At 40.4% G+C, this 27,733-nt stretch overlaps 1 protein-coding gene across 1 annotated transcript in view; it reads left to right on the top strand.

Moving 5' to 3' along the window:
- Positions 1 to 27,733, top strand: part of LGR5 (leucine rich repeat containing G protein-coupled receptor 5) — a 68,221-nt gene that overhangs the window by 18,868 nt on the left and 21,620 nt on the right. Inside the window, exons 2-5 of the mRNA XM_081211939.1 lie at positions 6,081 to 6,152; positions 12,894 to 12,965; positions 14,969 to 15,040; positions 25,480 to 25,695. Coding sequence (XP_081068065.1) covers positions 6,081 to 6,152; positions 12,894 to 12,965; positions 14,969 to 15,040; positions 25,480 to 25,695 — 432 coding nt within the window. The remainder of the gene's footprint in view (positions 1 to 6,080; positions 6,153 to 12,893; positions 12,966 to 14,968; positions 15,041 to 25,479; positions 25,696 to 27,733) is intronic.

Raw genomic sequence — 27,733 nt, 5'->3', positions numbered from 1 at the left:
AAAAACTTTTGCTCTTGTGAGTTGTGTGGAGAATAAAAAATGTAATTAATTTAATAATACCAGGGGATATTGAGACAAGTATTAATTCATGTTTCTGATTATCTTTATTACAGTATGGCTAGGTTTCAGCATTGAAATAGCCTTGGTTGCTTTTATGGAAGTGTTATGCACAACCCCAGTCTCTAAGCAGTGAAAGGCTTCAGAGGTTCCTATATTGACCCAGGGTACTGTGGTCAAAAGGGACGTGGGTGGCACTGTGGGTTAAACCACAGAGCCTAGGACTTGCCAATCAGAAGGTCGGCGGTTCAAATCCCCGCGATGGGGTGAGCTCCCGTTGCTCGGTCCCTGCTCCTGCCAACCTAGCAGTTCGAAAGCATGACAAAGTGCAAGTAGCTAAATAGGTACCGCTCCGGTGGGAAGGTAAATGGTGTTTCCGTGCGCAGCTCTGGTTCACCAGAAGCGACTTAGTCATGCTGGCCACATGACCCGGAAGCTGTATGCCGGCTCCCTTGGCCTGTAAAGCAAGATGAGCGCCGCAACCCCAGAGTCGGTCACAACTGGACCTAATGGTCAGGGGTCCCTTTACCTTTACCTTTACTGTGGTCAAAGATACTGTGGTATCTTTAGGATATATAGCTTTACTTTCACACACACACACACACACACACACACACACACACACACACATATAACCTGAGCAAAAGATGAAGGAGCTCACAGTTTTACCACTCCAACAGATCTTATTTCCCCATTCGGTTTCCAGGGGAGCACCAAATCTAGCACATAGCAAAACAAGTCACTGTCTCTCCATCTTCCAGCCAAACTCTCCCAACTTTCAAATATGCCACCCCTCTAGGCCTGTTGTTCTCCATCCTGGATGACATGGCACCAGCCAGGTGAGGTAGGAAAAGGCCCATCATTTGTTTCTCCTATTCTCATTTTTCCCTTTTCCCTAACTGTCTGCCTCTCCCCCATTCTCGCCTCTTAAGTTCATAGTAGCACCAATGTCCTGGTCTCATATTGTTTATTGCTCAGCAGCAGTGGTCAAGCAGTACAGACTACCCTCTCTGTACATGTGTGCAACTGGCTCTTGATACTACCAGACTTTTGCTGAACAGCCTACCCCTGGCAATAGTATCCTGCGCGAGAAGACAGGTAGGGTACCTGGAGGTATTCTAAGGAGCAGTGTAATCAGAAGTTGCTAGTATCTGTGCCTATCCAAACCCTATTGTACTGTCCATTTTGTGGGGACAGGATCACCCCCGGTCTGTAATGTAAATAATATTAGAAACATTAGATTTAATGATAACCAGTCGCTTCATCATCCTTTCCCATTACTATAAGGTAATTGTTTGATATTTATATCCTGCAAACGATTAGCCAAAAATCTGAATTGGGGGGGGGGGGGTTGAAGCTGCCCTGTTAATTTATTGCTCACCACATTGAATTTTCTAGAGTGATGACATTGTGTCAGCATACTTAATATGCTTAGAATACTCCTACCACTGAAAATAAAAAGACAGCTAGTTGCTTGATTGATTCACCATTGTGTATATATATATAATCTGACCCTTCAGTTTCACTTTCTTCAGATCTCTGGTTATTTGGTCACTCCTACGCCCTCTCAGTAGAAAATGGAAAAGATATATCCTGAAAAAGATTAGCCATCCATATCTGAGGATGCACTATAGCCACATCAATATTGCTTTAAAATATGCTGCACTAAACTCCTGGGAGGATGCATGCAATAAACGTAATACATAAATAAAATGTATTATGCAGGAAGGTTCACCTATAAAGCTAAACCATGGTTTAGTGTTATGGACACAAGCATGGGTGCTGCCAGGATTTTTTGGGCTCAGTATGCAGTATGTGGATTAGGCACTCACAAAAGAAGACATGCATTTGCATAAAATTGCATATACTTTGTCATATGCAAATGTGCCCTCTTTTGCAGAGGGCCAAAGGCACATTGGGAGCCACATACAAGTAATAATATGTCTAACAGAATGTAAACATATGAAGCATTCCCCATAATCGTTTTTCAGTACTAGAAAGGGTTTACTCTGTTAAATTTCTGCCTGCCCCACAGCTGCTAAAGGCACAAGACCACATTGCATTTGTACTAGTGCAAACCAGTTGATAAGAGCATGAGATTCTTAATCTCAGGGTCATGGATTTGAGGCAAAAGATTCCTGCATTGAAGGGGGGTTGGACTAGATGACCCCTAGATCCCTTCCAGCTCTGCAACCCTATAGTTAACATAAATCATGATTTGCAAACCAATTTCAGCTACAAGGTTTTGACCTATCATTACAACCACAATTAGGGCAGCCTTTGCAGATATAGCACTGTACCATATTCACTGCTGAAAGAAGGAGGGAAGATTTTATGCAGGATAGAAACAAAGAATTCAGAACCCTGAGTCCCTTTCCTTGATTTCTTAACTATGGCTAAGAGAAGTGTTAAATCTGCACCAGGTTAATGTGGGTAAAATGCTATGAGAATAGCAGAAATGAACATACAATACTAGTCAGGCACCTGCTATGGTGCCCACGGCATCAGGACCCTGGAGAGTACACAATAAACCAGACAAAGTTAAAGCTAGCAAGTGAGGCTAAGAGCGAAACTACATGTTATAACAACAATCCTTTTAAAAAAGAAAGTATACATAAACTATGTTTTATTTTGAAGAAAAAACATGCTTGGAGCCCTGATCTGGAGTATGTTTCCCTGCTGAAAGCTATTTGTCCCCCAAAGGTGTTAACAGCACATTTAGGGCAAATTGGAGTGCAGGGCGGGGAACCAGACTGGGGACATGTTCTGGACTGACACCCAAAATCTGCTCGTTATTCACAGTAAAAGTAGCCAGTTTAAGTACACTTAGCAAATAAATAAATAAATAATGCTTTGTCATCATGTAGCTCAGCCCTTGAGTAGCTCAGAGTGTTGCTGCACTGGTCAGAAGCCTACTGAAATCAGGTGTGAATACTTGGGACCCAGCTTCCTAATGGAGGTCACCTGCCAGTTGCGGAGGATAGCACTGAGTTTCTGAGGGCTGCGCTACAGCAGTGCTGGAAAGTCTCCTGATCTCGACCACTTCTAGGACTGGTATGTTGGTGAAGGCCGGATGCCAGAAGTTGAGGGAGCTTCCAAAGAAGAAGAATCTTCTCTGAGAATGACAACTGGTGATGGGAGAAAGTCTGGTCCTGAGGGGGAAGATGGGGTGGGCTTAAGTAGTTCAGCGTCCAACCATAGCAGGATGCAAATGCATGCATGAGGCCAGATGCCAGGACTTTGCCTTCCCAAATTGGTTCCAAAGGCCACCCACAGCAAACTTGGGGCACAACAGCAGTGAGATTGTGACAGTTGTTCCCAGGTGTGATTTTTGCAACTGGTTTTTTTTTTTTTTTGTTTACCTTAGCCCTATCTGATTTTTATATAAAAATCTGCAAACTGGACACTAATTCCTTAGGTACGTATCAATATTTGTCATAGTACAAATTTGTAGGGTCTTTGTTTTTGCAGAAATCAACCCTATTCAGAATATTTCCCTTCAGATGTGTAGTACAGTGGTACCTCAGGTTACATATGCTTCAGGTTAAAGACTCCGCTAACCCAGAAATAGTGCTTCAGGTTAAGAACTTTGCTTCAGGACGAGAACAGAAATCGGGCTCCGGCGGTGCAGCGGCAGCAGGAGGCCCCATTAGCTAAAGTGGTGCTTCAGGTTAAGAACAGTTTCAGGTTAAGTACAGACCTCCGGAACGAATTAAGTACTTAACCCGAAGTACCACTGTATTCATTTTAAAAAGCACTGTTGCTGGTATATGTACAAAATACGTCATCACCCGAAGGCTTTATCTTATTGTCCATTAAAATATAATTAATTTGACTGGGATTTCATTTGCTGTACTTTTGTTCCTTTGCCAAAGAAAATCTTTTGTTCCTTTGCCAAAACAAAGGGGGTAGTAGCCAACTACTGAAGAGAAAGAAAGGCATGATTAAATATTACAACAAAAGAGGGAATTTAATAACTACTCTAGTGTTGTTTAATAAATTAGCTTTTGAAGTGACTGCTAAACAACACATTGAGTTGAAAATGGGTAATTGTTAATATTTCTTAACAATAAAACTGTCATTTATTTCCAGGTTTGCCCTGTGTAACTGTATGCTGTCAAATGGATAGCTGTAAACTAGTAAAAATGTATTTCTGTATTAAAATGTTGGCTATAAACAGTATTAGCCTCTGGTGTGAATAATCAGCATGATAAGAACTTAAAATGCACACCCAGAACACCTGCTTAAAATAACATTTCCCACAAAATGAAAGATGTTCTGTACTAAGTATCATTTGCTGCCAGGTCTACAACCTGAGTCAGCTGAAACAAAATGTTCTAAGTCTGAGGTTGACTTCCTCCAAGACAATCAGTGGCTCAAACTTGTGTTCCCCTGTAGCTGGATTACGGCGCACACTGTTAGTGTATCAGGACAATTGTCACTTTCTTAAAAATAAAAATGGCGATTAGAGCAATTGTTTGTATTTTATATGTGCTGATTTTGGTTGTAGCAATACTTATACTACTAGTTGATGATTTTACACTTCTTAATTTGGTCTTTTTTTAAAAAAAATAGTGTTGGTGTTTGCAATGTTTTTATTCTTTATTGTTCATTTAACCTTTTTTTATTGGTTTTGATCTGTTGCACTCAGTCTTGGTGGTTTGCAGAAAGGTGATATAGAAATATAATAAAATAAGTGAGTTATACAAGTGGGATCTTCAAAACGTAATGCTGAGTAGCGTGCTGCTATTCAGGGTTCAAGCCAGTCAGCCACGCATTGTTCTACAATACTCCGTTTCATTCTCCCCTTCAATGCAGTATTTTCTGTTCTCTCCCCCTGCCCCCACAACCCCACTTCAAGAAATCAGTCAGCATTCCGCGGCCACTGAGGACGATCAGTCTTCACTGGACTGCTTGGGGGGGGTTCTCCCTTCACTTTCCCCCCCACCCATGAAATCTCTCTCTCTCTCTCTCTCTCTCTCTCTCTCTCTCTCTGTGTGTGTGTGTGTGTGTGTGTGTTGCTGTTGATGTTTCAAATTGCTTCAGGATGCTTTATAGGAAGTGATTCATTAAAAAAATAAATAACATGTGCACAGGTCCATTTGCTTGGATAGCTCCCATTCCTATGGGGCTTGTGCAGGAAAGCCCCACAGTGGGCACAAACCTTTTTAATGTCTTGCATAGCTCCCATGTATTTTAGTGGAGCCTTCCCAGTGAAGCCACGGTAATTACACTGTACTAGCATGAGGAGGAAACAGGCTTTTTAAAAGTATAATTAAGTGGAATACTGCATAAAAGTGAGGTTGATGTGACTTAGGAAAACCTGTTGGTTTCCTGTGCCAGGAACTACTGTGGAACCCCACCAGGAAGTGTGCTACAAGCAGGATCAGATTGCACCCTTGTTTTGTGGTTCATTTCACTTATTTAATGCAACTTGAGAATCTGCAAAGGGAGCCCATTAAAAAGAAAAATATAGGGGGTGCTTGGTTTTCTGTGAGTCAAAATATTTGCTATTATAGTATTAGGGCAGTAATACAGGGCAAAATTCCTTTGTTTTGCAATCTACAACTAACTAGTGAAATACAGGTTACTACATTGTTTTAAAGTACATTTAAATATTGTTTTATCATGTTGCAGTTTATCTACCATAGGAATAAATTTTCTTGTAAGAAAGCAAGAAGCAACCTGATTGTGCCAAGTATTTTAATTTTTTACTGTTGTGTATTGAAATCGGTAGCTTAATAATAAGAAAAGGCAACCAAAAATATGTGGTAGTAGTTTTAAATATTGTATTTAATAAACCACATCTGCTGTTCTAAAACCATTTGCTTCAAAGCAATTCCATAGAAATTTGTGGGATCATCTGGAATAAATGGCTTAAATACTTCTGGTTAGTTCATCTGACTTTGAAAGGGACCTATTTTTGTTTGTTGTTTTGTTAATGTGCTACTTTAAAATGTACAAACAGCTGTATACTGCAGTTATGTATCCTGTATTAAGACTCTGTCTCTTTCCTTCCTCAGCGATCTCAGTATGAACAACATCACTAGACTGTCCTCAAACTCACTGCACAATCTCCGCTTCCTGGAAGAGCTGTACGTATCTTTGTATCCTTGACTGACATAGTTGTGAGAACATTCTTAGGCACTTCTCTGGGAACCAGATAACACAGCACAGAAAAAGCTGTGAGCTCTGACACATTTGGCACATGCGGAAACACTTAGCTGGGAAAAAAACACACCAATTGCTTGTGATTCTAGAAATAAACTTCCCAAAAAAACCAAAAACCCTAAACGAGTTACCACGAGGCTACAACTTTTCTAAGCAGAGACAGGTCTGTAGAAATTAATTTTTTTAAGGGTTGTTTAAAAGAGCCGGATTGCTATTTGGAAATAGTTAAGCAGCAGGATATTAAAAGTTTGAATACCAGCTCATGTTTATTAAAATAGTAAGTGAAGTTATAATCAAAACCAAAACCTGCTGTCTGGTTCTGCCTGTGTCAAGGACACTTGCATTCACATTTCATGGTACTAAGTCGTCTTGTTGTAATCACTTTTAATTACTGTTTCCTTACTCTTTAGCTTTTAGCATCCCTCAAGGCTGGCTATGAAACACAGAACCCTGCATAGCTTAATTTGTTCTATTTGGTGTTTTCTGTTTTATTTAAAAAAAGAAAAAACAATATGCTATAAAAACTAGCTAATCAAACACAGAATCACAAGTGGAATGTTGATTAGCAGTGATGATGGCCTGCCAGAAGAGGAAACCACTCTATGCACATAAGACTATATGTAACAAAGTGACCACAAAACTAAGAATTTGAAAATGCTTTGGATTTTCATTCTTCACATCAACGGTAACTCAAGGCACAGGTATCCTGGCAAGGTTCACTAAAAGCAAAGTGTTTGTACCTCTGCTTCTTCCCTCTGATACTCACTTGTGGCATCTAATTAGTGGCAAGCCACAAAAACCCACATATCGTGGACAGCTGCAGTTTTGTTTATGCAAATCAATGTATCACTTCCTCTTCCTGAATACCCAGAGTTTACCCGACTTAGTAGTGTCATGCAATATGAGCTTCTGTCTAGAAACATGGTGGCAAGGGGGACTGTATCTAGGGATCTTGCTCCAAATGTGAGACCTGATCAGTTGATACTGGGATGGCCTCTATTCTCATTATAACACACTTTCTGTCTAGACAAGGGTCCAAACTTGCACTGGGATGCATAGCTTCGTGTGAGGACGTCCTGATGGGAATCCTAAGCTTATTGACTGCAGCATCAGTGCTCTGAATGCCCAGTGCATTGTTCTGTTTTACAGTCTCGCCATCCAGTCTCCTGCAACTGCCTATGACTGAGTGAATTACACAAACTATGTAGAACCTGCAGCCACTTGATTGCTTTTACATCTCTAAAGGAGAAAGCCAGAAGGCTGCTGGGGCTAGTTACAGCATCATTGAATAAGACATATCTAGTTTCCTTTCTAAGACTGAAAAATTGGGCTTTGCAAACAAAAGCATTGTGGGCAGAGCTCCAAGCAGTTTTTAGTACACTGCTCAACAACTTTACAGCAGGTGCCCTTAGTAGAATAATGCACAGATAAGTTCACTTGGGTTGTCTGTTTTGTTTCCCCTCTCCCTTTCAACAGAATGATTTGAGAATTAGTTTCGGGTGACAACCATTTTGCCAACCAAGTGACAAAGCTGCCTTAAAAGTTAGCTCTGTCTCAGTCACAGGTACAAACCAACAAACTAAGCCTCGTGCCTTTTTTTAATGACAAATATGTGTGACTCCTGTGTGATTTCAGTTTTGTTAATCTATTGGTGGGGGGCATTAGTGAGAACAATCTTTCCAGGGCTATTCGGTAATTCCATAATGAAGTACAAAGTCACAGCAAAAGTGTAAAAGAATGCAATTACAATTTTCAGAACAAAAATGCTAGCTTTTTAACAGTAGAGATCGAACAATTACACTGTGCCTGAAGCAGTAGCGTCAGATGGCATTTGCATCCACTTAGGGAGGGCATTCAGCCTCTTCTGTGCCCAAGCACACTGCACTGCAAAACTCCTGCAGTTTTGCAGTTCCCTTCCACCTTTTATCCAGTATGGACATTAGCTGGTTGTTTTTCAGGGGGGCGAGTAGAAATCTTTTGCATGTCAGCTGGTTGGCTTTGCTGGCTGGTTTATTTCACCTGTTCTGTACTGGGTTTCCGGCAGATGTCCTTATCGGATGGTTGCTTTTAAATAGGTTAATTGGCAACATTGGCAGGTAGGTTCAGGAAGTTAATAGGCAGTTAAGGTTCAGTGACCACTCTTGGGTACCTTTAAAGGTGAAGGGAGTAGACGCAATACCTTTCAGAACCGTTGAACCTGCTGGCAGGATAAAGATGTCCTTTGAAGCCAACCCGTAAAACTCGCTTGCAGCTGTGGTGCTCTGAGAGGGGGTGAAGCAGTACTTCCTCTATATTCACTTGGAAGGCGGGACTTAAGGAACAAGGTAGATTAAATGCTACCTATTACCCCTAGCAGAATTGGCTCACTCAGTTTGTTACGTGCAGTTGGCACTATTTTTATGGGGGTTTTTTATACAAGTGTGGTGGGTAAGCAATATAAATTGCTATGAGCAGCAAAAAATAAAAAATGTGCCAGTACTCTGTATCAGTGTATACCTATACACTGGAGGAGCCAGTGTAGTGTAGTGTAGTGGTTAAGAGCGGTGGACTCGTAATCTGGTGAACTGGGTTCGCTTCCCCGCTCCTCCACATGCAGCTGCTGGGTGACCTTCGGCCAGTCACACTTCTTTGAAGTCTCTCAGCCCCACTCACCTCACAGAGTGTTTGTTGTGGGGGAGGAAGGGAAAGGAGAAAGTTAGCTGCTTTGAGACTCCTTTGGGTAGTGATAAAGCGGGATATAAAATCCAAACTCTTCTTCTATATGGTCACAAAACCTAGCAATACTAGAGGAGCATAATCTCTCACAAGTCATATCTGAATGAGGTGAGGCATGTGAAAATGGCTGTGGTGGAGCAGATAAAAAATGTAGCCTTGCCATTGTTCCATGGAGAAGGATCGCCATGCCTGAGTAACTGTGTAGTGCAGTGATGTAAATAAACTTTGGGAAACGGGCAACGTCACAAAGATTGACTTCTCTGACCACACCCTCCAGAACAGAATTGGGGCATGTGTAGAGGGTTTCAGGGAGGAGGGGAAAGAAGGGGAAGTCCTGTCTCTCCAGCTGAAGTCATTCTGCTGGTGTGCAGATACCACAGGAAGTTGCCCAGTTCATATTATAATCCTGTATAGAAAGGGACATGCAAAGTAAAGATTATAATAGTTGTATTCAAAGTACAGTATAGTAGCTTGTACAATCAGACATGCATGCCTCCAGGTTGGCAAACAGCCAGTGACACATAATAAATTCCACCGTCACAAGACAGGATTGTTATGAAGTAAGAACTCCACAATATTAGTTAAAATAGAAAAGCCCTGCTCAGCAGAACACAGCATTTTAAAATCAATGTACCGTACTTTCTCATATAACTATTTGGGTTAATAGCCAAAAAGTATAATTTTTTTTAGTTTCGTGCATGTGCTTTTTCTGACAGAGGATTATTCTAGCAACAATAGCTATTATAAAAGCTAACTATTTTCAAAGCAATAATAAACTGGGTATCCAAATGCATTTGGATTCTCATGCATACGGCTGTTCAGACAGCTGTAAAGTCTGACTCAGCCTCTTCAGTGGCCTGTCCTTTAGTTAATTTAACCAAGGTTCCTGTTTACAGTCCATTTGCTCCTCCGTTGTCTCAGACGAGATGCAGCCAAGCAAATAAAATGCAGGTTATGGTTTAGATTTCTGTCGTGTTGCTTATTTAAAAATGGAAGCATTGCTTCAGTTTGGACATATGCTGAAGCCTTCATAGCAATAGTTTTCCGCTGCTGTTAGTATAGCACTTTGGGGAACAATGTTGCCACTACCCAACCGTTAAAAATCAGTAGAATTTATTATATTTTCAACTTGTAGAAGTTGTGTTAGTCAGAGTGGCTATCTTGATTATACAAAAATTGAGGCAACTTAGGAATTTGCATGGTATTGAAATTGCGTTTATTGTTTGCTTCATAAAATTTATACACCGATTGATTAAAATAATTAATGTGGTTTACAAAAAGATAAAACAATTAAAAAACAAAAAACACAACCCTACTTTTAAACACACAGAAGTTAAAATACTAAAACGTATTAAAATTCCCTCAACCTCCTAAGCATATGGGTAGGCTTGTTGAAAACAAGAATCTTTTTAGCATGTGCAGAAAAGAATACAGTGACCTGCTTGATCTCAATGGACAGCGAGTTCCAAAGTTCAGGTGCTGTCACACTAAACGATTGAGTACTTACAAATGTGGAACTGGTATTATGTGGCACCTATAGTGGTGCCAATTACACTGATCAATGCAGTCAAGTGAGCGCATGTGGGGTAAAGCGATCTCGTAGGTAAACTGGTCCCAAGTTGTTAAGGGCTTTATATGCCAATAGTAACATCTTGAGCTTGGCATGGTAGCAAATCTGTGCAGATCTCTGAGCACAGGTGTTATATGCTTGCAAGGGCTCACTTCCTCCAGCAATTGTTCTGCAGCATACATTTATGATGGTTGTATGTGTTTGGGTTGGTTGGTTTTAATTAAATTTGCAAATGGCCCTGTACCCTGAAAGATACATTAAAAATGCGTTTGTCTACTTATAGAGTAATTCACACTGATATCAGTGTGTTATAAGAAAAAAAACTGCTCCTTTTCCCTTATGGGGTACCCAAGAGCCCATATAAAATCCTTATGTAGGTTCTCTATCGGTAGGAGAAAATAACAGAGGCCAACCAGAGAATATTGAGAAGCAAAGCAACTAAGTAACTCTGATCTTTATTAAACTGTTGCAACAGGGTGCTCACCCCACCACCACCACCACGCAGGAGGGAGGAGGAACCCAGAACAAAGGTGTGCAAGCCCTTATATAGATTTTCGAAATTGCCACCCTATAGCTCAAGGCCACCTCCAATACATCATACATACATCACAGAAGGGGCGGTCTACAGCAGAATCCTGTCTGGCAGGAAACCTGTTAATGGGTTTACCTGGACAGCCTTGCCATTCTTTTGTGATGATAATTACTTAATTCCTGAGTCCAGGTCACAGGTTCACCCTATTCATACCTAATTGTGTCCATAACGCAGGATTTGTGAGCACAGAGACAATGGCGAGGCTTTTCCCATTTCCATCCAGACTGCAGAGGAATATTTGAGGCCACTGAAGAGTCAAAATGGCTTTAGGACTGTTTTCCTGTACTGTTTCAGACACGTGGTTTATGTATTTATATATGTGTTTGCCTGGTACATTTATGACATTTATTTTATATCTTAGACCTTGTAATTCTCATAGAAGTGGGAACTTGCTTCTGAGTAAATATGCTTTGATTTGATTGAAAATTGATTAAATCATGAGATTCAAAACCTAAGGCAGTGAGAAGTACAGGCAATCCTAGCTGTTCCAAGGAGAACCTCAACTGCAGCCCGAACCATGAATGAGTTCAATGGCAGGCTTTCATTCATTTCTTCACTATACCAGATGGGTAGCAGCGATTTAAAATAAAATAATGACCACATAAAACCAGGCCAACCCATGGTTGAAACTTTTTTTTTGTCCCACTGACTCAAATTATACTAAAGTGAATAAAGCATTGAATAACATTGGTGTTAACTTTTCTGGACTACCGTAGACCAAAATTCTGTGGACATTCACAAAAATCAATAAAACACACAGATGTAGTTTGAGACTTATAAATACAGATGTCATAAAAACACAGAATCTGGAATACAAAGTATCCTACATCCCTCCCCCGAACCAGATCAGCCTTTGCTATTTATTTGTTTGTTTGTTTTTAAGGGAAAGCAATTTGGATGCACATTTAAATGCACCAAAGCAAATAATTCAAATTAAAAGGGATGGCTGAATTAAAAGGTCTTTACCTGGTGGAAAAAAATGGCATAATGTGGGTGCACCACATTGCATCAGCTACTGGGGGTGGGGGGTGGTCCTGCTTAGTGCTGAAAGCTGTCTTCAGGTGCTTAAGGTGCTTTTCAAAACTACTGTTTGAAACAGCCCGTGCTTCTCCTTTAAGAGAGCAGGTGAGAAGTGCCTCTTCCTTGCTAACCCGCTACTGTCAGTGATGTATTTGAAATGAAAGTTGACAGTGCATTTATCAAATTCCTCTGATACTCTGCTCAGGCTGACATCAGCAGTTAACATTATTTTAAGAAGGACATGTGTAACACAGAAAGGCAAGTAATCATCAGCTCATTTCCACATGTAATTTCTATCCATTCACAACCAGTCGGCTTTTTAAAGCACAACACTGTGAAGGAACGTGCACCATTTTTGTAACCATGTGCTCTCTTGTAGCTAATGAAGCTTGGCAATTTATCTGCGTGCTTTCTATGTCTGCTGGGGAAAATTCATGTCTACTGGGGCAAATGTAAAGTTATGAAAATAGTAGCCAATCTGCATTCTGTAATTTTGCATTGTTTGCTACTGAAGCAGAACAGGTTGGACAATTAGGCGTGCACAGTAAGCCAGGTTTATTGAAGCAAATGCATTTGCACAGCTGACAGTAAATGGACTGTATAGTTACAAAATGTTTCACACGGAATGTTAATGATGACAAAACTGGGATCTTAAACAACTCCTTCTAGCCCTGGTGCTTCCAATATAACTGTCCTGTGTATTTTAACATCCAAATTAATTCCACATAAAATAAAATCTATTTATCTTTTTTCGTTCTAACCCTGCAGACGTCTGGCAGGAAATGGCTTGACACACATCCCCAAAGGAGCATTTTCTGGGCTTTTCAGCCTTAAAGTACTGTAAGTAAAAAACATTTCTGTGTGGTTTGTGGGCCTAATATAAAAGCAACACTTTAAGTAAATTGTTCATTTTGATCAGAGTATGACCAGGAAAAGATGATTAATGCTTTTTGTAATTGTTTCTTTAACTTCCTACAGAAGGGCAGGTTTTAGCTCTCAAAGTTCAGAGATTTTATAATGAGGATGGAAAAAAGGAGGTCACTTTTATTTCTATTTATATGGGTGGGAAGATGGACAAAATGAGTAGATTACTTCAAACATCATAGTATTTAAGAAACATTACGCCCATATCTTATGTTATTTCTTGGTAGATGTAGTCAGTTAAGGATAAACCTAACTGTTAACAAACTTTGTTAAACTGTGAAGTACATTCCAAGCAGGTCTTTATGAAACCAAGCAGGTTTCAGCTTTGTGCTGAAAAACATTCCTTTTGAGAAGTGGAGTACCTTATCCATGATTGCACCCATTGTGTGGAATCATCTTCCTTCTGAAGTTAAGCAGCACTGCCTTTGACTATATTCTTACACCTCCTTGAAACATACTTATTTAGCAAGGCCTCTGCAGATGTGTAGTCCTAGTTTGTGCTCTTATTTTTCTAGGTTGTTTTTTCTAAGATGCATTTTATTCTCTGTGTTGTTATGTTTTTGTTAAATATTTAATATTTATTAGATTTCTATACCGCCCTTCATCCAAGGATCACAGGGCAGTTTACAATATAAAAACACAAAAATACATGCTATAGTAACAAATGAAAACAATAACACTACACACATAACACAGTTCAAAAGGCCATATATTGTTTAGTTAGCCAGAGGCCTGGGAGAAGAGGAGTGTTTTCACCTGGTGCCTAAATATATGTAATGTAGATGGCACAGGGCTTCAGATGATGATCACAGGATTCAGGTAAGTTAATATGGGGAGAGGTGGTCCTTAAGGTATTGTGGTTCTAAGCCATTTAAGGCTTTATAGGTCAAGACCAGCTCTTTGAATTGGGTCCAGAAACTAATTGGCAGCCAGTGCGTTCAAGCCAGGATTGGCATTAAATGCTCAAACCATCTTGCTCTGGTGATGAAAGTGGCCACTGAATTGTGCACTGTCTTCAAGGGCAGCACCATGTATAATGTGTTGCAATGATTTAACCTAGAGATTATCGGAGCATAGACAACAAAAGTTAGGCTATTCCTGTCCAGGTAGGGGTGCTGCTGGGCCACTAGCCAAAGCTGATGGAAGGTACTCTGCACCAGCAAGGCCTCAAGTGACAGCAAAGGATCTAAAAGTAACCCCCAAGCTGCATACCTGCTCCCTTAGAGGGAAGATAACCCCATCAAGAGCCTCAGTCTTATCCGGATTAAGCTTCAGTTTGTTGGCTCTCATCCAGTCCATTGCAGAGACAAGACAAGTGTCATCAGCATATTGTTGACAATCTACTCCAAAATTCCAGGTGACCCCGCTCAGTGTTTCATGTAGCATAGGGAATAAAGCTGAACTATGAGGAACCCCACATTGAAGACTCCACAGGGCAGAAGAACACTCCTCAAGCATCAGCTTCTGAAAACAACCATCCAAGTGGGACTGGAACCACTCATCCACAATATGGACAGCTCTTTAAATGATGAGAAGAGGCACACACTTACATTTTATTAATTTATCTCATTAATATCCTACCTTCCTCCATGTATTTCTCTCTCCTACCCATTTTATCCTAACAACAACCCTGTGAGATAGTTTAGGCTAAGAGAGAGTCTCCCACCTATCCCCACGATTCTACGCTGGCTCTCAAATTCTACAAAGTTTCGGTTTTCTCTCTAAACCTTGGTTTCAAAATATTGGTAACTAGCAGGTGGTACACTCTGTGTTGGAGACCAGATCTCACACCCATGTTACTAACCATTTTCCTTCTGGGGGGGTTATACCAGTGTAAGGTACTAAACACTGGCCTCTGGTTTGTAGGCTAAAATTGTTTAACTCACTCTCTCTGTCTCTCTCTCTCTCTCCAAATGCAGAATGCTTCAGAATAATTTGCTAAAGCAAGTTCCTGCTGAAGCACTCCAGAACCTGCACTCTCTCCAGTCTCTGTAAGTATATGCATATATCCTATAATACACTACATGGTTGTTAATGGTGATTATGCCAAAGTATGTCATTGTATAACCTCTGCTCCCATTAATTATAAAAAATAGCATAATCTGAAGTACAAAGTGACACTACATGGCAGAAATAATAGTGTACAAATGAAGCACAAGATCACAACTTTTTTCAAAGTATTATTCTTACTGCTTAAACAAAAAAATAGTTGAATAAGGAATTGCTTCCTTGAGCGTTCTGGTCTCTCTTTCAGATAGAACAGATTCAGATGTACTAATGCCCTCCAATGAGAGTTTCCCCTTTAATATATATTAAAATAATAAATATACAATTAGTATTTTATGCCACAAAGGCATAATCTCTCTTCCTCTTGTGTTTCAAAGGCTGCAGAACAAGGGTTGAGCAATGTATTGCACATGTGTGTCAACTTAGAATTCTGTCTGATCCAATATTTTACTTTAAATGAAAGTAAGCCTACAGTCCACATGATTGCTGAAATAAATCTGACAAACGAGACCCAGTGAATACTACAGCAGAAATGCATTTCAAAAAGAAACTTTCATTTCAATTTTAGTGATTTTTAATTCTGTGCATCAGTGTTGCTTCCTCCAACAACCTAAATAGTAAGTGTTTATATATATGATAAGCCATATAAACAAAGGGTTCTTTGTGGTGTTGAAAGAGAGTTGAATTTTCAACAGAGTTTCTAAATAAACTATCTCGCTATCTCTCGTTCTTTGTTGCAAATGCCTTTCTAGAAGATAGAAAAGAGGAGGCGAAGGAGAAAGAAGGAGAGAAAACTGAGAGGTTGTGTTGACTGTGTAAGGGTGTTTGGTGACAAAATTAAAATAAAAAGAGAATGAGAGTGGTCAGTAGGAACTTTAAACAGCTGTTGAGCAGACAGCAGATAGGAATGATAAGTACCGTACATGTACTATCAGTTGAAAGAGGATCGTTGGCAAATGTGACCTCTTTGAGGAAAAGAAAACCAGGATTATTTTGTTTCTTCCAAATGAGTCTGTGCCCGTCTGATAAAGGTGTGCATAGATTTAGTTTCTCGTTTCATACAACCTAGTAATTTTCTATCCATAAGGTGATTTACGTCTTGGTTTCCAATTTACAATGAGGATTCTTTTGAAACTATTCAAAACCGGGAAACCTTTTTTTAAAAAAAGGAGTTGAAAGCTTTAAAAGCCAACTAGGAGCTTCTACAAAATGGGAGCTTTCTTTTAAGGTATGACACGGTTTAGAAGTTAGTTCATTTGAAGGTGTTTTATTTGAATTCTGATGGCTTTGTCCCATTTTGCTCATGTGCCCATCTTATTGCTTGTCTACAGGTTACCCGCAATTGTACAGCTATGCCTATTCTTCCATGTAGCACAAATAGAGCCATTCTACTCCCAAATGCAGAATTAATTTACTAGATCACCATGGGGCAAACAGGTTTTCTTCCCATCCCCACAAATCCTTTTACCATTGTCTGAGAGGATGATGGGCATTTTGGACTAGGATGAGTAGGATAAGTAGCCTATTCCTTTAAACCACCAGGCATTTATGTCCTAGATAATAATGGGCTGTGCTTATTTAGATCAGGGGTAGGGAATGTTTCCCGGCTGGCGGGTCTCATCCTGCGTTCCCTGCCCCCAGTGGGCCACTTTGACAGGTGGATAAAGCCTATAAAACAGAATTTGCATGAAGGTACTGATTTTTTAAATATCTCTCAGGAACATGGGAAACTACCTTATACCACGTCTGACCATTGGTCCATCTAACTTAGTAGTGTCTGCACAGTCTGGCAGCATCTCCCCAGGGCTTCATGCTGGTTTCCCTTGCAGCCCTCCCTGGGCAGGCGTGGACCTGAACCTGAGGACTTCTGAATACAAAGGAGATGGTCTACCCTATGGACCTTCCCCATAAGGAACATAGATCTTAAACAAACCATTTTAATGTTTAATATTACATTTCATTTTGCATACAAATTCAGTCTGTAGCCTCTGCTCCAGCCATGTGCTGCAATGAGATTCTGGATTCTGCATGAGGCAAGGTGGTTCAAGTTGTCAAGCTCTGTTCCTCCTTCACTTGAAAGCCCTCTACTAACTGCATCCTTATTCTGATTTGTATATATCTTCCTCTGCAAGTGCTGAAATGCTGGGACTGCCTGCCCCACAACATTTAGGAACACTGGGTTCCCAAATGTGACACTGGCTTCCCATGGTTGCAAGCCCATCTCTTCATTGCCCATCCTGACTTTGCTTGGACCAGCCATGAGAATCTGTTGACCGGTATAGATGGTATATTACACCGGTGAAGCTAGCCAAGCTCTATAAGGTAGATAATAAATGCTGGAAATGTAAGGAAAAAGAAGGTACCTTTTATCATATGTGGTGGGATTGTAAGAAAGTGAAATGCTTCTGGGATTTGATATATAATGAAATTAAGAAAATGTTGAAATATACATATACTAAAAAACTGGAAGCTTTTCTGCTGGGAATTGTAGGTACAGACATTAACAGACAAGATACTAAGCTTTTCCTATATGCAACAACTGCAGCAAGAATTTTATTAGCACAGAAGGGCTAATAAATAGGGCTGGCCTCTTAGTTCATGAGCTGCTTGAAGTTGCATCCTGCTAAAAAGGAGCACTGTGCATTAGGGATGTTTGATGCCCCATGTGCCAGAGAGGAAACAGCTGGGATCCTGAAATTGTGTCTGGAAGCAGCTGCAGAAGTGGGTTTCTGACCCACAACCAGGGGATAGACCCAGAAGAAATATGAGAGCCCCAGAAAGACTAAACCTGTGAATTAATCGAAATGGACTGGAAACTGTGTAAAAAAAAATCCCAAGGCTCAGAAACTGGGCTGTTTGATTTACTCAAGAGGAAGAATTCTGGGGAAACTTCTAAGCAGTCTGTGGACTTAGCTACACAGCTGCAAATAAAATGTTTTAAGTGCGTTGTAAAGTGCATTATACAAATGTGACACTAGATCGTGATGGTGAGCTATGGCAAATTCAATATATTTTTCAAGAAGCATTTTCAGAACATTTTTTATATATGTCTAGATTCCACCTGTGTGTTTGGAGGCAGACTGGTGTTCATGCTCTTTGGACTGTGGGGTAATTTACAAAAAGACTCTTCCTGCAAGCTCAACAATGATTTTGAAATGAGTTCAATATTTGTGAATTCTGATGCAACATATGCCTATGTATTTAGCTGTCCACATGGAACTCTTCCTCACAGGTAACAACAGTGTTATTCAATCAGGAATGTGAGAGACATCCAGAATTATGTGTACAGTGGTACCTTGGTTCCCGAACTTAATCTGTTATGGGAGTCCATTCAACTTCTGAAACGGTTCAAAAACCAAGGCGTGGCTTCTGATTGGCTGCAGAAGCTTCCTGCAGTCAAGCAGAAGCTGCGTCGGACATTCAGCTTCCGAAAAACGTCCGCAAACCGGAACACACACTTCCGGGTTTGCAGCATTCAAGAGCTGATTTGTTTGGGAGCCAAGCTGTTCGAGAACCAAGGTACCACTGTATCATGGAAAACATTGCTTTTAGTCCTGCCACTTTATCTACTCTTCTGGTTCTTAGTGCGTGCCTAAACAAAACTATATTCGACTTCATTGAGCAGACTATTGCACATGAAAGTTCAACACCATAAAGCATTTGATTTATCCTCAAACTGCAACAGACTAATAAGGCTATTTCCTGGAGTATTTTCCATGTGATTCATGGTGGAATTTTTTTCTAGTGTCAGATGCACATGTGCAGATTTTGTATAGCATCTCTTTAAAAATTCACAAATAATATGAAAGGTTTTTTAAAAACCACCTATGAAGGTGATCGTGAGGAAATCCTGCCTATACATCTCTTTGGAATGCCCCAAACTGACATCTAGGCCTTAGATGAAAGCTAAGAATAGCCTCTGAGCATCTTTAGTTCTCATTCATTACTTCCTCCTTCAATGCCCTTTATGGCTTCTCAGATCCTGTATTTGTATTTCCTCTGAGGTGAATGTACTTCATGGCTGTGTCCCAGAAAGTGCACTATAGTAGCATAAGGAATCAGTATTTTATTCCTAGATATAACGAGAATAAATGAGAAAGACTGATTGTCATAACTCTTAAAGTATAATATTTTCTACATAAGCTGCAGAGCATATGGCCAGAGCATGCACAATTTGTTATTAAAAGCGACACTAGGTTGCATTCCTTATGCTTCGTGAATTCTCCTTGAAAGATTTGGACATTTTAAGTGAGTTCATGATCAATTTCATGTTATATTCTTCCTTATATGCTATCTGTAGTAGGAAATAATAAAAAAGTATCCCTAAATTGGCCCACATTTGAGCACAATAGCTGCTTTTAAACTTTCCACATGTTAGCCATATATTTTAAATTATAAATAAGGTACAGTTTATGAGCTAATGGATTTAGCTTTGAAAGTGCCAAAACTTTGATCAGCACAACTAAAACAACTGAATGAAAACGTTAAGGTTTTCATTGCATGTTTTATAGATCAGCATGCATTATTTACATTATGACAGGAAGCACAATCACTAATGAAAAGTTTTATTATCTGTAACTAGAAAAATGGTACTTATGAATAAAAGAAAAGATTAGATAACAAAGGAACATTTGTGGTGGTAGGTTTTAAGACTGCTTTGTGAACTCTTTAACTGGGTTGCATTTTCTGTAGTGGTACATGCTACAGTAGCTTCTTAGCGTGGCATGTTAAAAATTAACTTTGCTGGATTTGAATGGAAAATTAGTATAGTTACTTCTGTATAGATGTGTAGTGCATGCTTGCCATAAGCTTAGGTATATACCCTGTAACATTTAAAGGTTAAAAGCTAATGCACAGAACTAAACTTTTTTAAAAAAGATGTATGACTCCAAGGGGCAAGCAGAGTGCCCACCCTCCAAAAAAACAGTGGGATGCTCTCTCTAGGGAGACCTGCCTGTTGTCAACATTGATATATTTTCAGTACCAGGTCAAAATGTACTTCCACACCCAGGCATTTAGCTGTTAATTTTTATTTTGTGAGGTTTGATGGCTTTGTTAGTGCCTGTTTAATAGTGCTTATACTAATGTTTGCAGTGGCCGTTGGATGTTTTGTTTGTCTTGAATTTATATAGGATCATTTTTAGTCGGAGATTCTTTTTGATCCTACCTACTTTTATTTTTATTATGTTTTCTGTTCCAATATATAAATCACCTTGAAACTTTATGGTAGAAGTGATTCCTGCAGTGCTATGTTGACGCACAGTCTGGATAACACAGTTGGTTAGTGTGGGGAGCCAATAATGCCAAGGTTGCAGGTTCGATCCCCATATGGGACAGCTGCATATTCCTGCACTGCAGGGGGTTGGACTAGCTGTTCCTCAGGAGGTCCCTTCAACTCTACTGATTCTGTTATTCACTGTGGGAAATGTAAATGTAAAATGGCTTGTAGCTGCTTACAACCAGTTACTGTGCTGACCACTGGTGCTCTTACCAACGACACCTCCACCACCAATAGAACAATTTAGGGCACAATACAAAGTTGCTGCTGCCAAGACCCTTCGGGCAGCAGAGAGGCTGCCACATCTGTAGCCCTACTGTTCATGACAGGAGAAAGTGGGGAGAGGGCAATTGGGCCCAGCCCCTGCAACAGCTCTAGGCAGGCACAGCTGTTGGATCAAGATTGGCCCGATGGCATCTCCAATGGCAGAGAGTCCGGCTCAGGCATTTACCCTCACTAGATTCAACATGCTGCCATCTGCCTTATTGCAGGGCAGATTCGAGGGTAAACCATACGCGGAATAAGTCTACCCCTGCAGCTTGATGGAGGTAGAAACTGTCTCTCATGTCTTGTTATGCTGCCGTTTCTATGGGGATATATGCTCGGTATTTATTACGCATGCTATGCAAAAATCTCCAAATGAATCCGAACTTCAATGTCTAAAATCCCTTGTAGAGGACAAGGATCCTGAGATCACGCTAAGGGTAACTAAATTCTGTGTGATTGCCATAAAACTTAGGGAACAAGCTGTGCTATCATAATGATTAAGGCCTTAAATGATAATTTAAGGTTATATGTTAGTAAGTTTTAATTTATATATATTTTAACTGTTGCTATATCTGTATTGTCCCTGTTATACCTAATTGCAAATTCAATTGTACCCCTATTGTGCTTTATGACCTCCTTGACCAGCTCAGGGTCCAGTGAATCTCTGAATAGCTCAGCCGTGCCTCTGCCCCTCCCTCAGAATGTTCCATTTGCGATGGACTCTGCTGGTGCTGATACTCCAGCATGTGGATGGAGGAGGTCAGCACCCATGGAGCATCGCTTGGGTCACTTCCTGTCAAAGGCTAACAGGAACCTGGCTCGGCTGGTAGAGCTTAGCCAAAAGGTGCCACCACTCAATCCAACACCCACCCACCCCCAACAAGTCTGGTGTAAGAAGGGCTTGGATTGCTCTGTAAGTCATTACTTTGAATATTTCAGTGGAAATGGTTCACAGGTCTGTGCACATTTAGGAGCAGTCAGTGAAGAGGGACTGCATCACACGCCTGGCCTCCCAGCAGCAGGCTCTGATGCTTACCAGGAGAGAAAGGGGTGCTGTGATGGATGTTGTGTAGGCACATGGATGCACTCACACAGCACTGACCACCACACCTTCTCCTAGCAAGTGGCAGAGATGTCGCTGCCAGGAGGTCAGGTGTTTGGTAGTGCCTCCTTTCACCCATCACTCCTGTGCACATCAAGTACCATTCCATTCAGCAAGATGACACTTGATGACACTGCAGATGACGCTGGAGCTGGCCCTGAAGTAAATTGCTGTAAAATGCAGACAGCCCATCATTTATTGTTTAAGAGGGTGAAATCTTGATTTTATTGGTGCCTTGGTACAGAGTATGCCCGCTGCTCAGGCATATCATGCAGGCTTATGCCTAAAGTCCTACAATCCCAACTAATGTAAGCAGCAGTGCTCGAAGAAAGAGCTATAAGATCTAGGCAGGATGTTAGCCCTGCTGGAGAAAAACACACACGTGCGAATTAATTAAAGAAAAGGTTTTTAAAAAGAAGCTTTAATCAGTGTAACTGTCAAGCTGGTGAACTCTAAAGTCCTTGGCTTAGACTGAAACGTCACACAGACGAGAAATGCCTTTCTGACTAAATGCAAAGAAACTTTGTATTTCTATTCAAAGTATATCTCACTTGGAAACGTAGCACAAAATATTCTTGTTGCCCTTGCAGAGTGGGTATTTCTAAACATTTCCAGCTTTACCCATTTGTTGACAGACCTTGTGAGCTGTTTTGGAAGCTGTGTCCCTACAGCCTGCCATGTCAGTTTTCATATTGAAAATTTAATTGTAAAAGGGCTTTGACACTGAACTTTTATAAATTTGTTCCAACTGACCTTGTCTCAGTTATTTGCCAGCCTGGCATAAAGCCACAGAAATTGTTATTTGTTCTCGTGCAGTAGGTAGAAATACTGTGAACAAGTAGATAGAAAGGACCTGACATTTTACATGAGCAAAAACGAAGAAGCAGCTTTAAATAAAAAGATTAACAGGCCTGCCATAAAGCCCAGTTTCTTTCAAATGAGCTAGCTTTGCCTCGTACAAGATTACTTGGTATGCTTGCATTTTCATTTTGTTCAGTGAAAAAAAGAAAACATTTAAGCATATTTTTACTTCATCTTTCTTTTCTTTTCTTTTTGTATAATTTATCTGGACACAACCTATTTAGCCTGCAAAGTACAGTGGTACCTCAGGTTACATACACTTCAGGTTACATACGCTTCAGGTTACATACGCTTCAGGTTACAGACTCTGCTAACCCAGAAATATTACCTCGGGTTAAGAACTTTGCTTCAGGATGAGAACAGAAATCGTGCTCCGGCGGCGCGGCAGCAGCAGGAAGCCTCATTAGCTAAAGTGGTGCTTCAGGTTAAGAACAGTTTCAGGTTAAGAACAGACCTCCGGAACGAATTAAGTACTTAACCCGAGGTACCACTGTATTTCCTAAACAAGGGAGCTGGTTTGGACATCACTGTAAACCATGGTTGAGATGGGAATGACTCAGAATGAGCCTTGGGCTTGTGCATCAACAACCTACCTCCGACCAGTATGGCTGCAAGAAGAAGACCAAAAGCTTTTGCTTTCATTATTTTATTAACTGCAGCTTGCCATTTTTTTCTGAAGCAGATGATGTGTGGTTAATCTCGACTAAGCCTTGTTTGACAAAAGGCAACTTCAGGCCATGGGCTTGAACCACAGTGTAAAGTTGGAATGTAACACTAAACTGCTGTTGATCAAAAATGGAAGCAAAACTTGCAGCTGCTACCAGAAATACCCCACTTCCCAGTGCTGCTTTTCCCTCTTTCTCTGTCTAGTTTGTTTATTATTCCTTTACTTCCTGAGGAACTCAAAGTTGCCAACATGTAAAAGTACTGAAACAATATTTCAATTATAATCCCCAAATTAAATCCAATCTCAAAACCACACAAAAATTCAGTAATAATTCCTACGCAATCAAGTACCAGATAAAAAAATAATCAGCTCTGGGTTCCTTCATCCTTGCCCAGGAAGGCTTCAATTCTATGAAGCTCAGAAGGTAACTAACTCACTGTTCTGTGACTCTTTTAGTTGATTCATTGAAGGTATTTCATTCCTATTGGGCTTATCTATTTCTTGTGGGTCATTTCCGAGAATGTTAATCTAAAGAACAAAGCCTCCAATGGTGCAATAGGTCAGTGTGTCCAGCTGTTAATCGGAAGGTTGGTGGTTCGAGCCCACCCAGGGATCGCTGTGGGGTCCCTTCTAACGCTACAATTCCATGACTCTATGAAATAAAACTACTACATACTTTTAAAAGGAGCAGTTACTTCCAGCTGTAATGTTGCATCAAATATTCTTCCTGGTTCATTTTGGTTTGGGGTCCTTGGGCTGTGCTATAACACCTTTTTCTCTCTCCAAGCAATCTAATCCAATACATCTATGAAATCCAGTAAAATTAATATTGATGCGGATACAGGATAGACTATGGATTATTTTTTTTAAGTTCTGTATTCCTTTAAAGAGGGATATGACCTCTGACCCTCCAGATGCTGTTGGACTCCCAACTCCCATCAGGCCCAGATAGCATGGCTGATGGGGCTATAGACCAACAACAACTAGAGTGCCACAGGTTCCCTATGCCAGGTTTAAAGAGATTAGCCCTGGATTTGTGTCCCTTTTCTTCTTTTTCCATTCCTGCAAGTGCAGGAAAGCGAAAAACTGTTAAAGGTTTGGATACAAAAGCAATGGAACTAGGAGCAAGTGAGGTAACAGGATCTGCTGATCCCACTGTGCTGGAACCTTTGTTTCAAAACCACCAAAGAATCTATCTTAGTTGCTAAATAGTGCTGGGAAATTACATCTGCTGTGCTGACTGCCTTATGCAGTAACAAATAGAGGATTTTTGTGGTTTTGCTATAACACTGCATTGTTTGTTGAAGGAAACTGGTGGCACCTGCACTGTGGCATTGTGGAATAAACCCTGTTGCTTTGCTTCAGGATTCTACAATTATATTAGTTAAGTGGTCTCAGCCCTGGATTTAGCGGGGGGTGCAGGTGGTTCCCCCACACAGGGCGGCAAGCTGAGGGGGCACAAAACTATGATGTAGGGCACAAAACTATGATGTAGAGAATGTGCAAAACAGAAGGCGAGAGGAGGGAAGGTGCCAAAAATGTTTCCTTGCTCAGGGTACCCTGGTGGTCTCCTATTGCTGGCTCTGCAGCAACCAGAGCCAGCAATTAGGAGTTCTTTCGTGCCTTTAGATTCACCTCAGGAAGAACATTGAGTTAAGGTAAAATAAAGAATTTGCTAACTGAAAAGGGACCTTTAATTGCAACTTGGATTTGGAAAACATATGAGGAAGGATGATTCAGTACCCCTCCAGAAACATCCTGTCACACATTTAAGTTTCTATTACAACTGGTAGAGCTGCCCAGTACCACACATGAAGAATGGGCCATCACCTTTATATTTAAAACATCAGTTCAGTGAGGCAATTTATAGTAGTGCTAAGAATGGCAAGTCATATTTTTTTCTTTTTTCTTTTTCTTTTTCTTTTTCTCTAGCCCTTTATCGCTTACAAAATGTTTTATGATTCTTAACCCATGTGCTTTCAAGCTAGAAATGGCCCACAAAGCTGAATCTGGTCCATGAAGTAATTCTCTTCCATATCTGGCCCACAGCAGACCTTAATCAAAGTGTGATAAAATGCTTGCGGTTGTTTGCAGCATACAAAAGGGAAAATAAAAGAAAGTAATGAAAAACTGGGATACTGTATTATTATTCTCAAAAGCAGAAACCTGCTACTTGCTACCTGTTAGATTCATTTATTAGCAGATTTTGTCCTGCAAAATAATAATAATGTTTCTGCATTTTTTTTAGACGCCTTGATGCTAACCATATCAGCCTTGTGCCCCCCAACTGCTTCAGTGGCTTGGTTTCACTGAGACACCTGTGGTTAGATGACAACTCTCTGACAGAAATTCCGGTGCAAGCTTTCAGAAGTTTGCCAGCACTTCAGGCAATGACACTGGCTCTGAACAAAATATACCACATTCCAGATTACGCTTTTGGAAACCTCTCCAGTTTAGTGGTTCTGTAAGTTTTCATTGCATTTCAAAGTGTAACATTTGAACCTTGTTATTTGCATCTTGAAGTAGTTGGTTTAATATAATATGAATAAGAGAGAAAGAATGTGCTTTCAGTAGATGCGAGCAGCAAAAATGTGACATGACTGATAGAGCCAAAAATTGGTTGACAATTGGTTAATGTGGCTAGTTGAGTGAAATAGAGGTTGAGATTGTAAATACTTCATTCTTCCCTTTATTCATGAATACTAACACACACATACACCCATCTGAATAATATGGCTTCTTTTGCCCATGTAAAAAGATACAAAATTTGAATTCATTGCCATTTGCAGTACTGAAACAAATTGCTGGCGAATAAGCTTTGATTGCACTTGCTGTTTCAGTAGAGTAGATAGACACTTGGGATCCAGTCTGTGTCACCTGACTGGATCACTTTAAAAACAATTTAATATGGGTTACAAAAAGATCTCTCCCATCACCTATAGAAGCACAAAATGGAATGATACAAATTATTATCCATATGTAGATATTTGAGTCTGCATCTGGTGAAAACATCCGGACTGAGCTTTCCGAGTCTGGTCTTCCCTGGTGTACCTGTCCCATCGCCCAATAACTGCATGCAGGCCTCTAAGGAATTGTGACAGTCCATCATGTGTAGGCCCAGATGTGCAATCTTGATACTACAGCGTTATAGTACAGCAAAACATCTAGCCTCAGCCTACATGTGTTGGACTCCATGTACATAGGCTGCTATATAAATGTGGTAATTCAAGATGCAGTCTTGGGGAGAAAAGCAAGCACACCAGGGGGTGATGGGAAAGCATGAGTCTGATGCTCTCCTTGTTCAAAGATTCAAGCCCAAGGCATTTGGGCATCTGAGGCAAAACACCCTCTGCCCCTCCTGCAATGGAGGGGAGGGGCGTGAGGCTCTGCAAAGTACAAGTTGCCCCCCTTTCTCTCTCCAAAATACAGAATGGGCATGGCCATCATGCAAAATTCATGGGCTGTGATTATGCTAATAGTTAATTTTTTAAAAAATGAATATATTGTTCTTTTTGTGTCATATACCCAAATACTATGCATGTTTTTGATGTATAATTCACATATAGCCCTCCCCCCCAAAAAGAGCTGTTGCTGAATTCTCCCTTGCCCTGTTACTTTGCAGTTTAAGCCTGCATAATTCAGCAAGTTATGTAAAACTTCAGGTCAATGTGAAATCTGATACCATCTTCAATGGGAGAAAAACTGGGCCTACTGTCAATAAAAATGTAAATGTAATAGTAGCTTTTGGCAATGCTGTTTTGGGGAGAGAATATGTTTAATATGGGAGGCAGGCCTATTTTCCATCAAGGTTGTGGTGGGTGTGGTTTGTTAGGTTTCAGTAGTTTTACTCGGGTTTACATTTTTCTGCAAATTTTGTAGTAACAAAAAGCACAATCACCTATCATAGTTATATAAAAGCAAAATGTGCTCACTTCAGCAGCACATATGCTAAAATGGGAATGATAACAGAGAAGATCTTGAAAAGCGAAACTTCTGCTGCCACCCCACTTTCAGCTGGAGGGAGGCTAGGAGAAGGGGAAGGAACATAAACAAAACTTGGGTATGGCTGGCTTGGCTCAAGATAGCTTGAGTATGTAGTTGCAGTTCCAGTTCAACAGCAGGCAGAGGAACCTCCCAGATACAAAGACATTGTAAACCGTGGAACCTAACTTGGCATAAATTAAACTGTTCTAAACTGCACTGTGTACAAACCAATAGCTGATTAATTTATCCAAGCATTCTTGCAGGTCTACATGCACATTCCTTGTGTCATATATGCTTAATTTTTAAAATTTTCTTTATTCCTTCTCTCCCAACCTAAACATTAGTTTAGATACGTGTGCTAAAAGTTTGTTTTAAATTACAAACATAACCTGCCTAGTTGCAGTATACATAAACAGACACTTAAATATTGGTTTTGCAACTATTGCAACTATACCAATTGAGTCTGTAATTTTTAAATCAGCTTTTAAAGCCAAAGGCCAAGTGAAAGCTAGTGGAAA

The sequence above is a fragment of the Podarcis bocagei genome, assembly GCF_964188305.1.
Source record: "Podarcis bocagei genome assembly, chromosome: 10".
NCBI classification, from domain to species: domain Eukaryota; kingdom Metazoa; phylum Chordata; class Lepidosauria; order Squamata; family Lacertidae; genus Podarcis; species Podarcis bocagei.
This window is presented reverse-complemented; position numbering and strand designations above follow the sequence as displayed.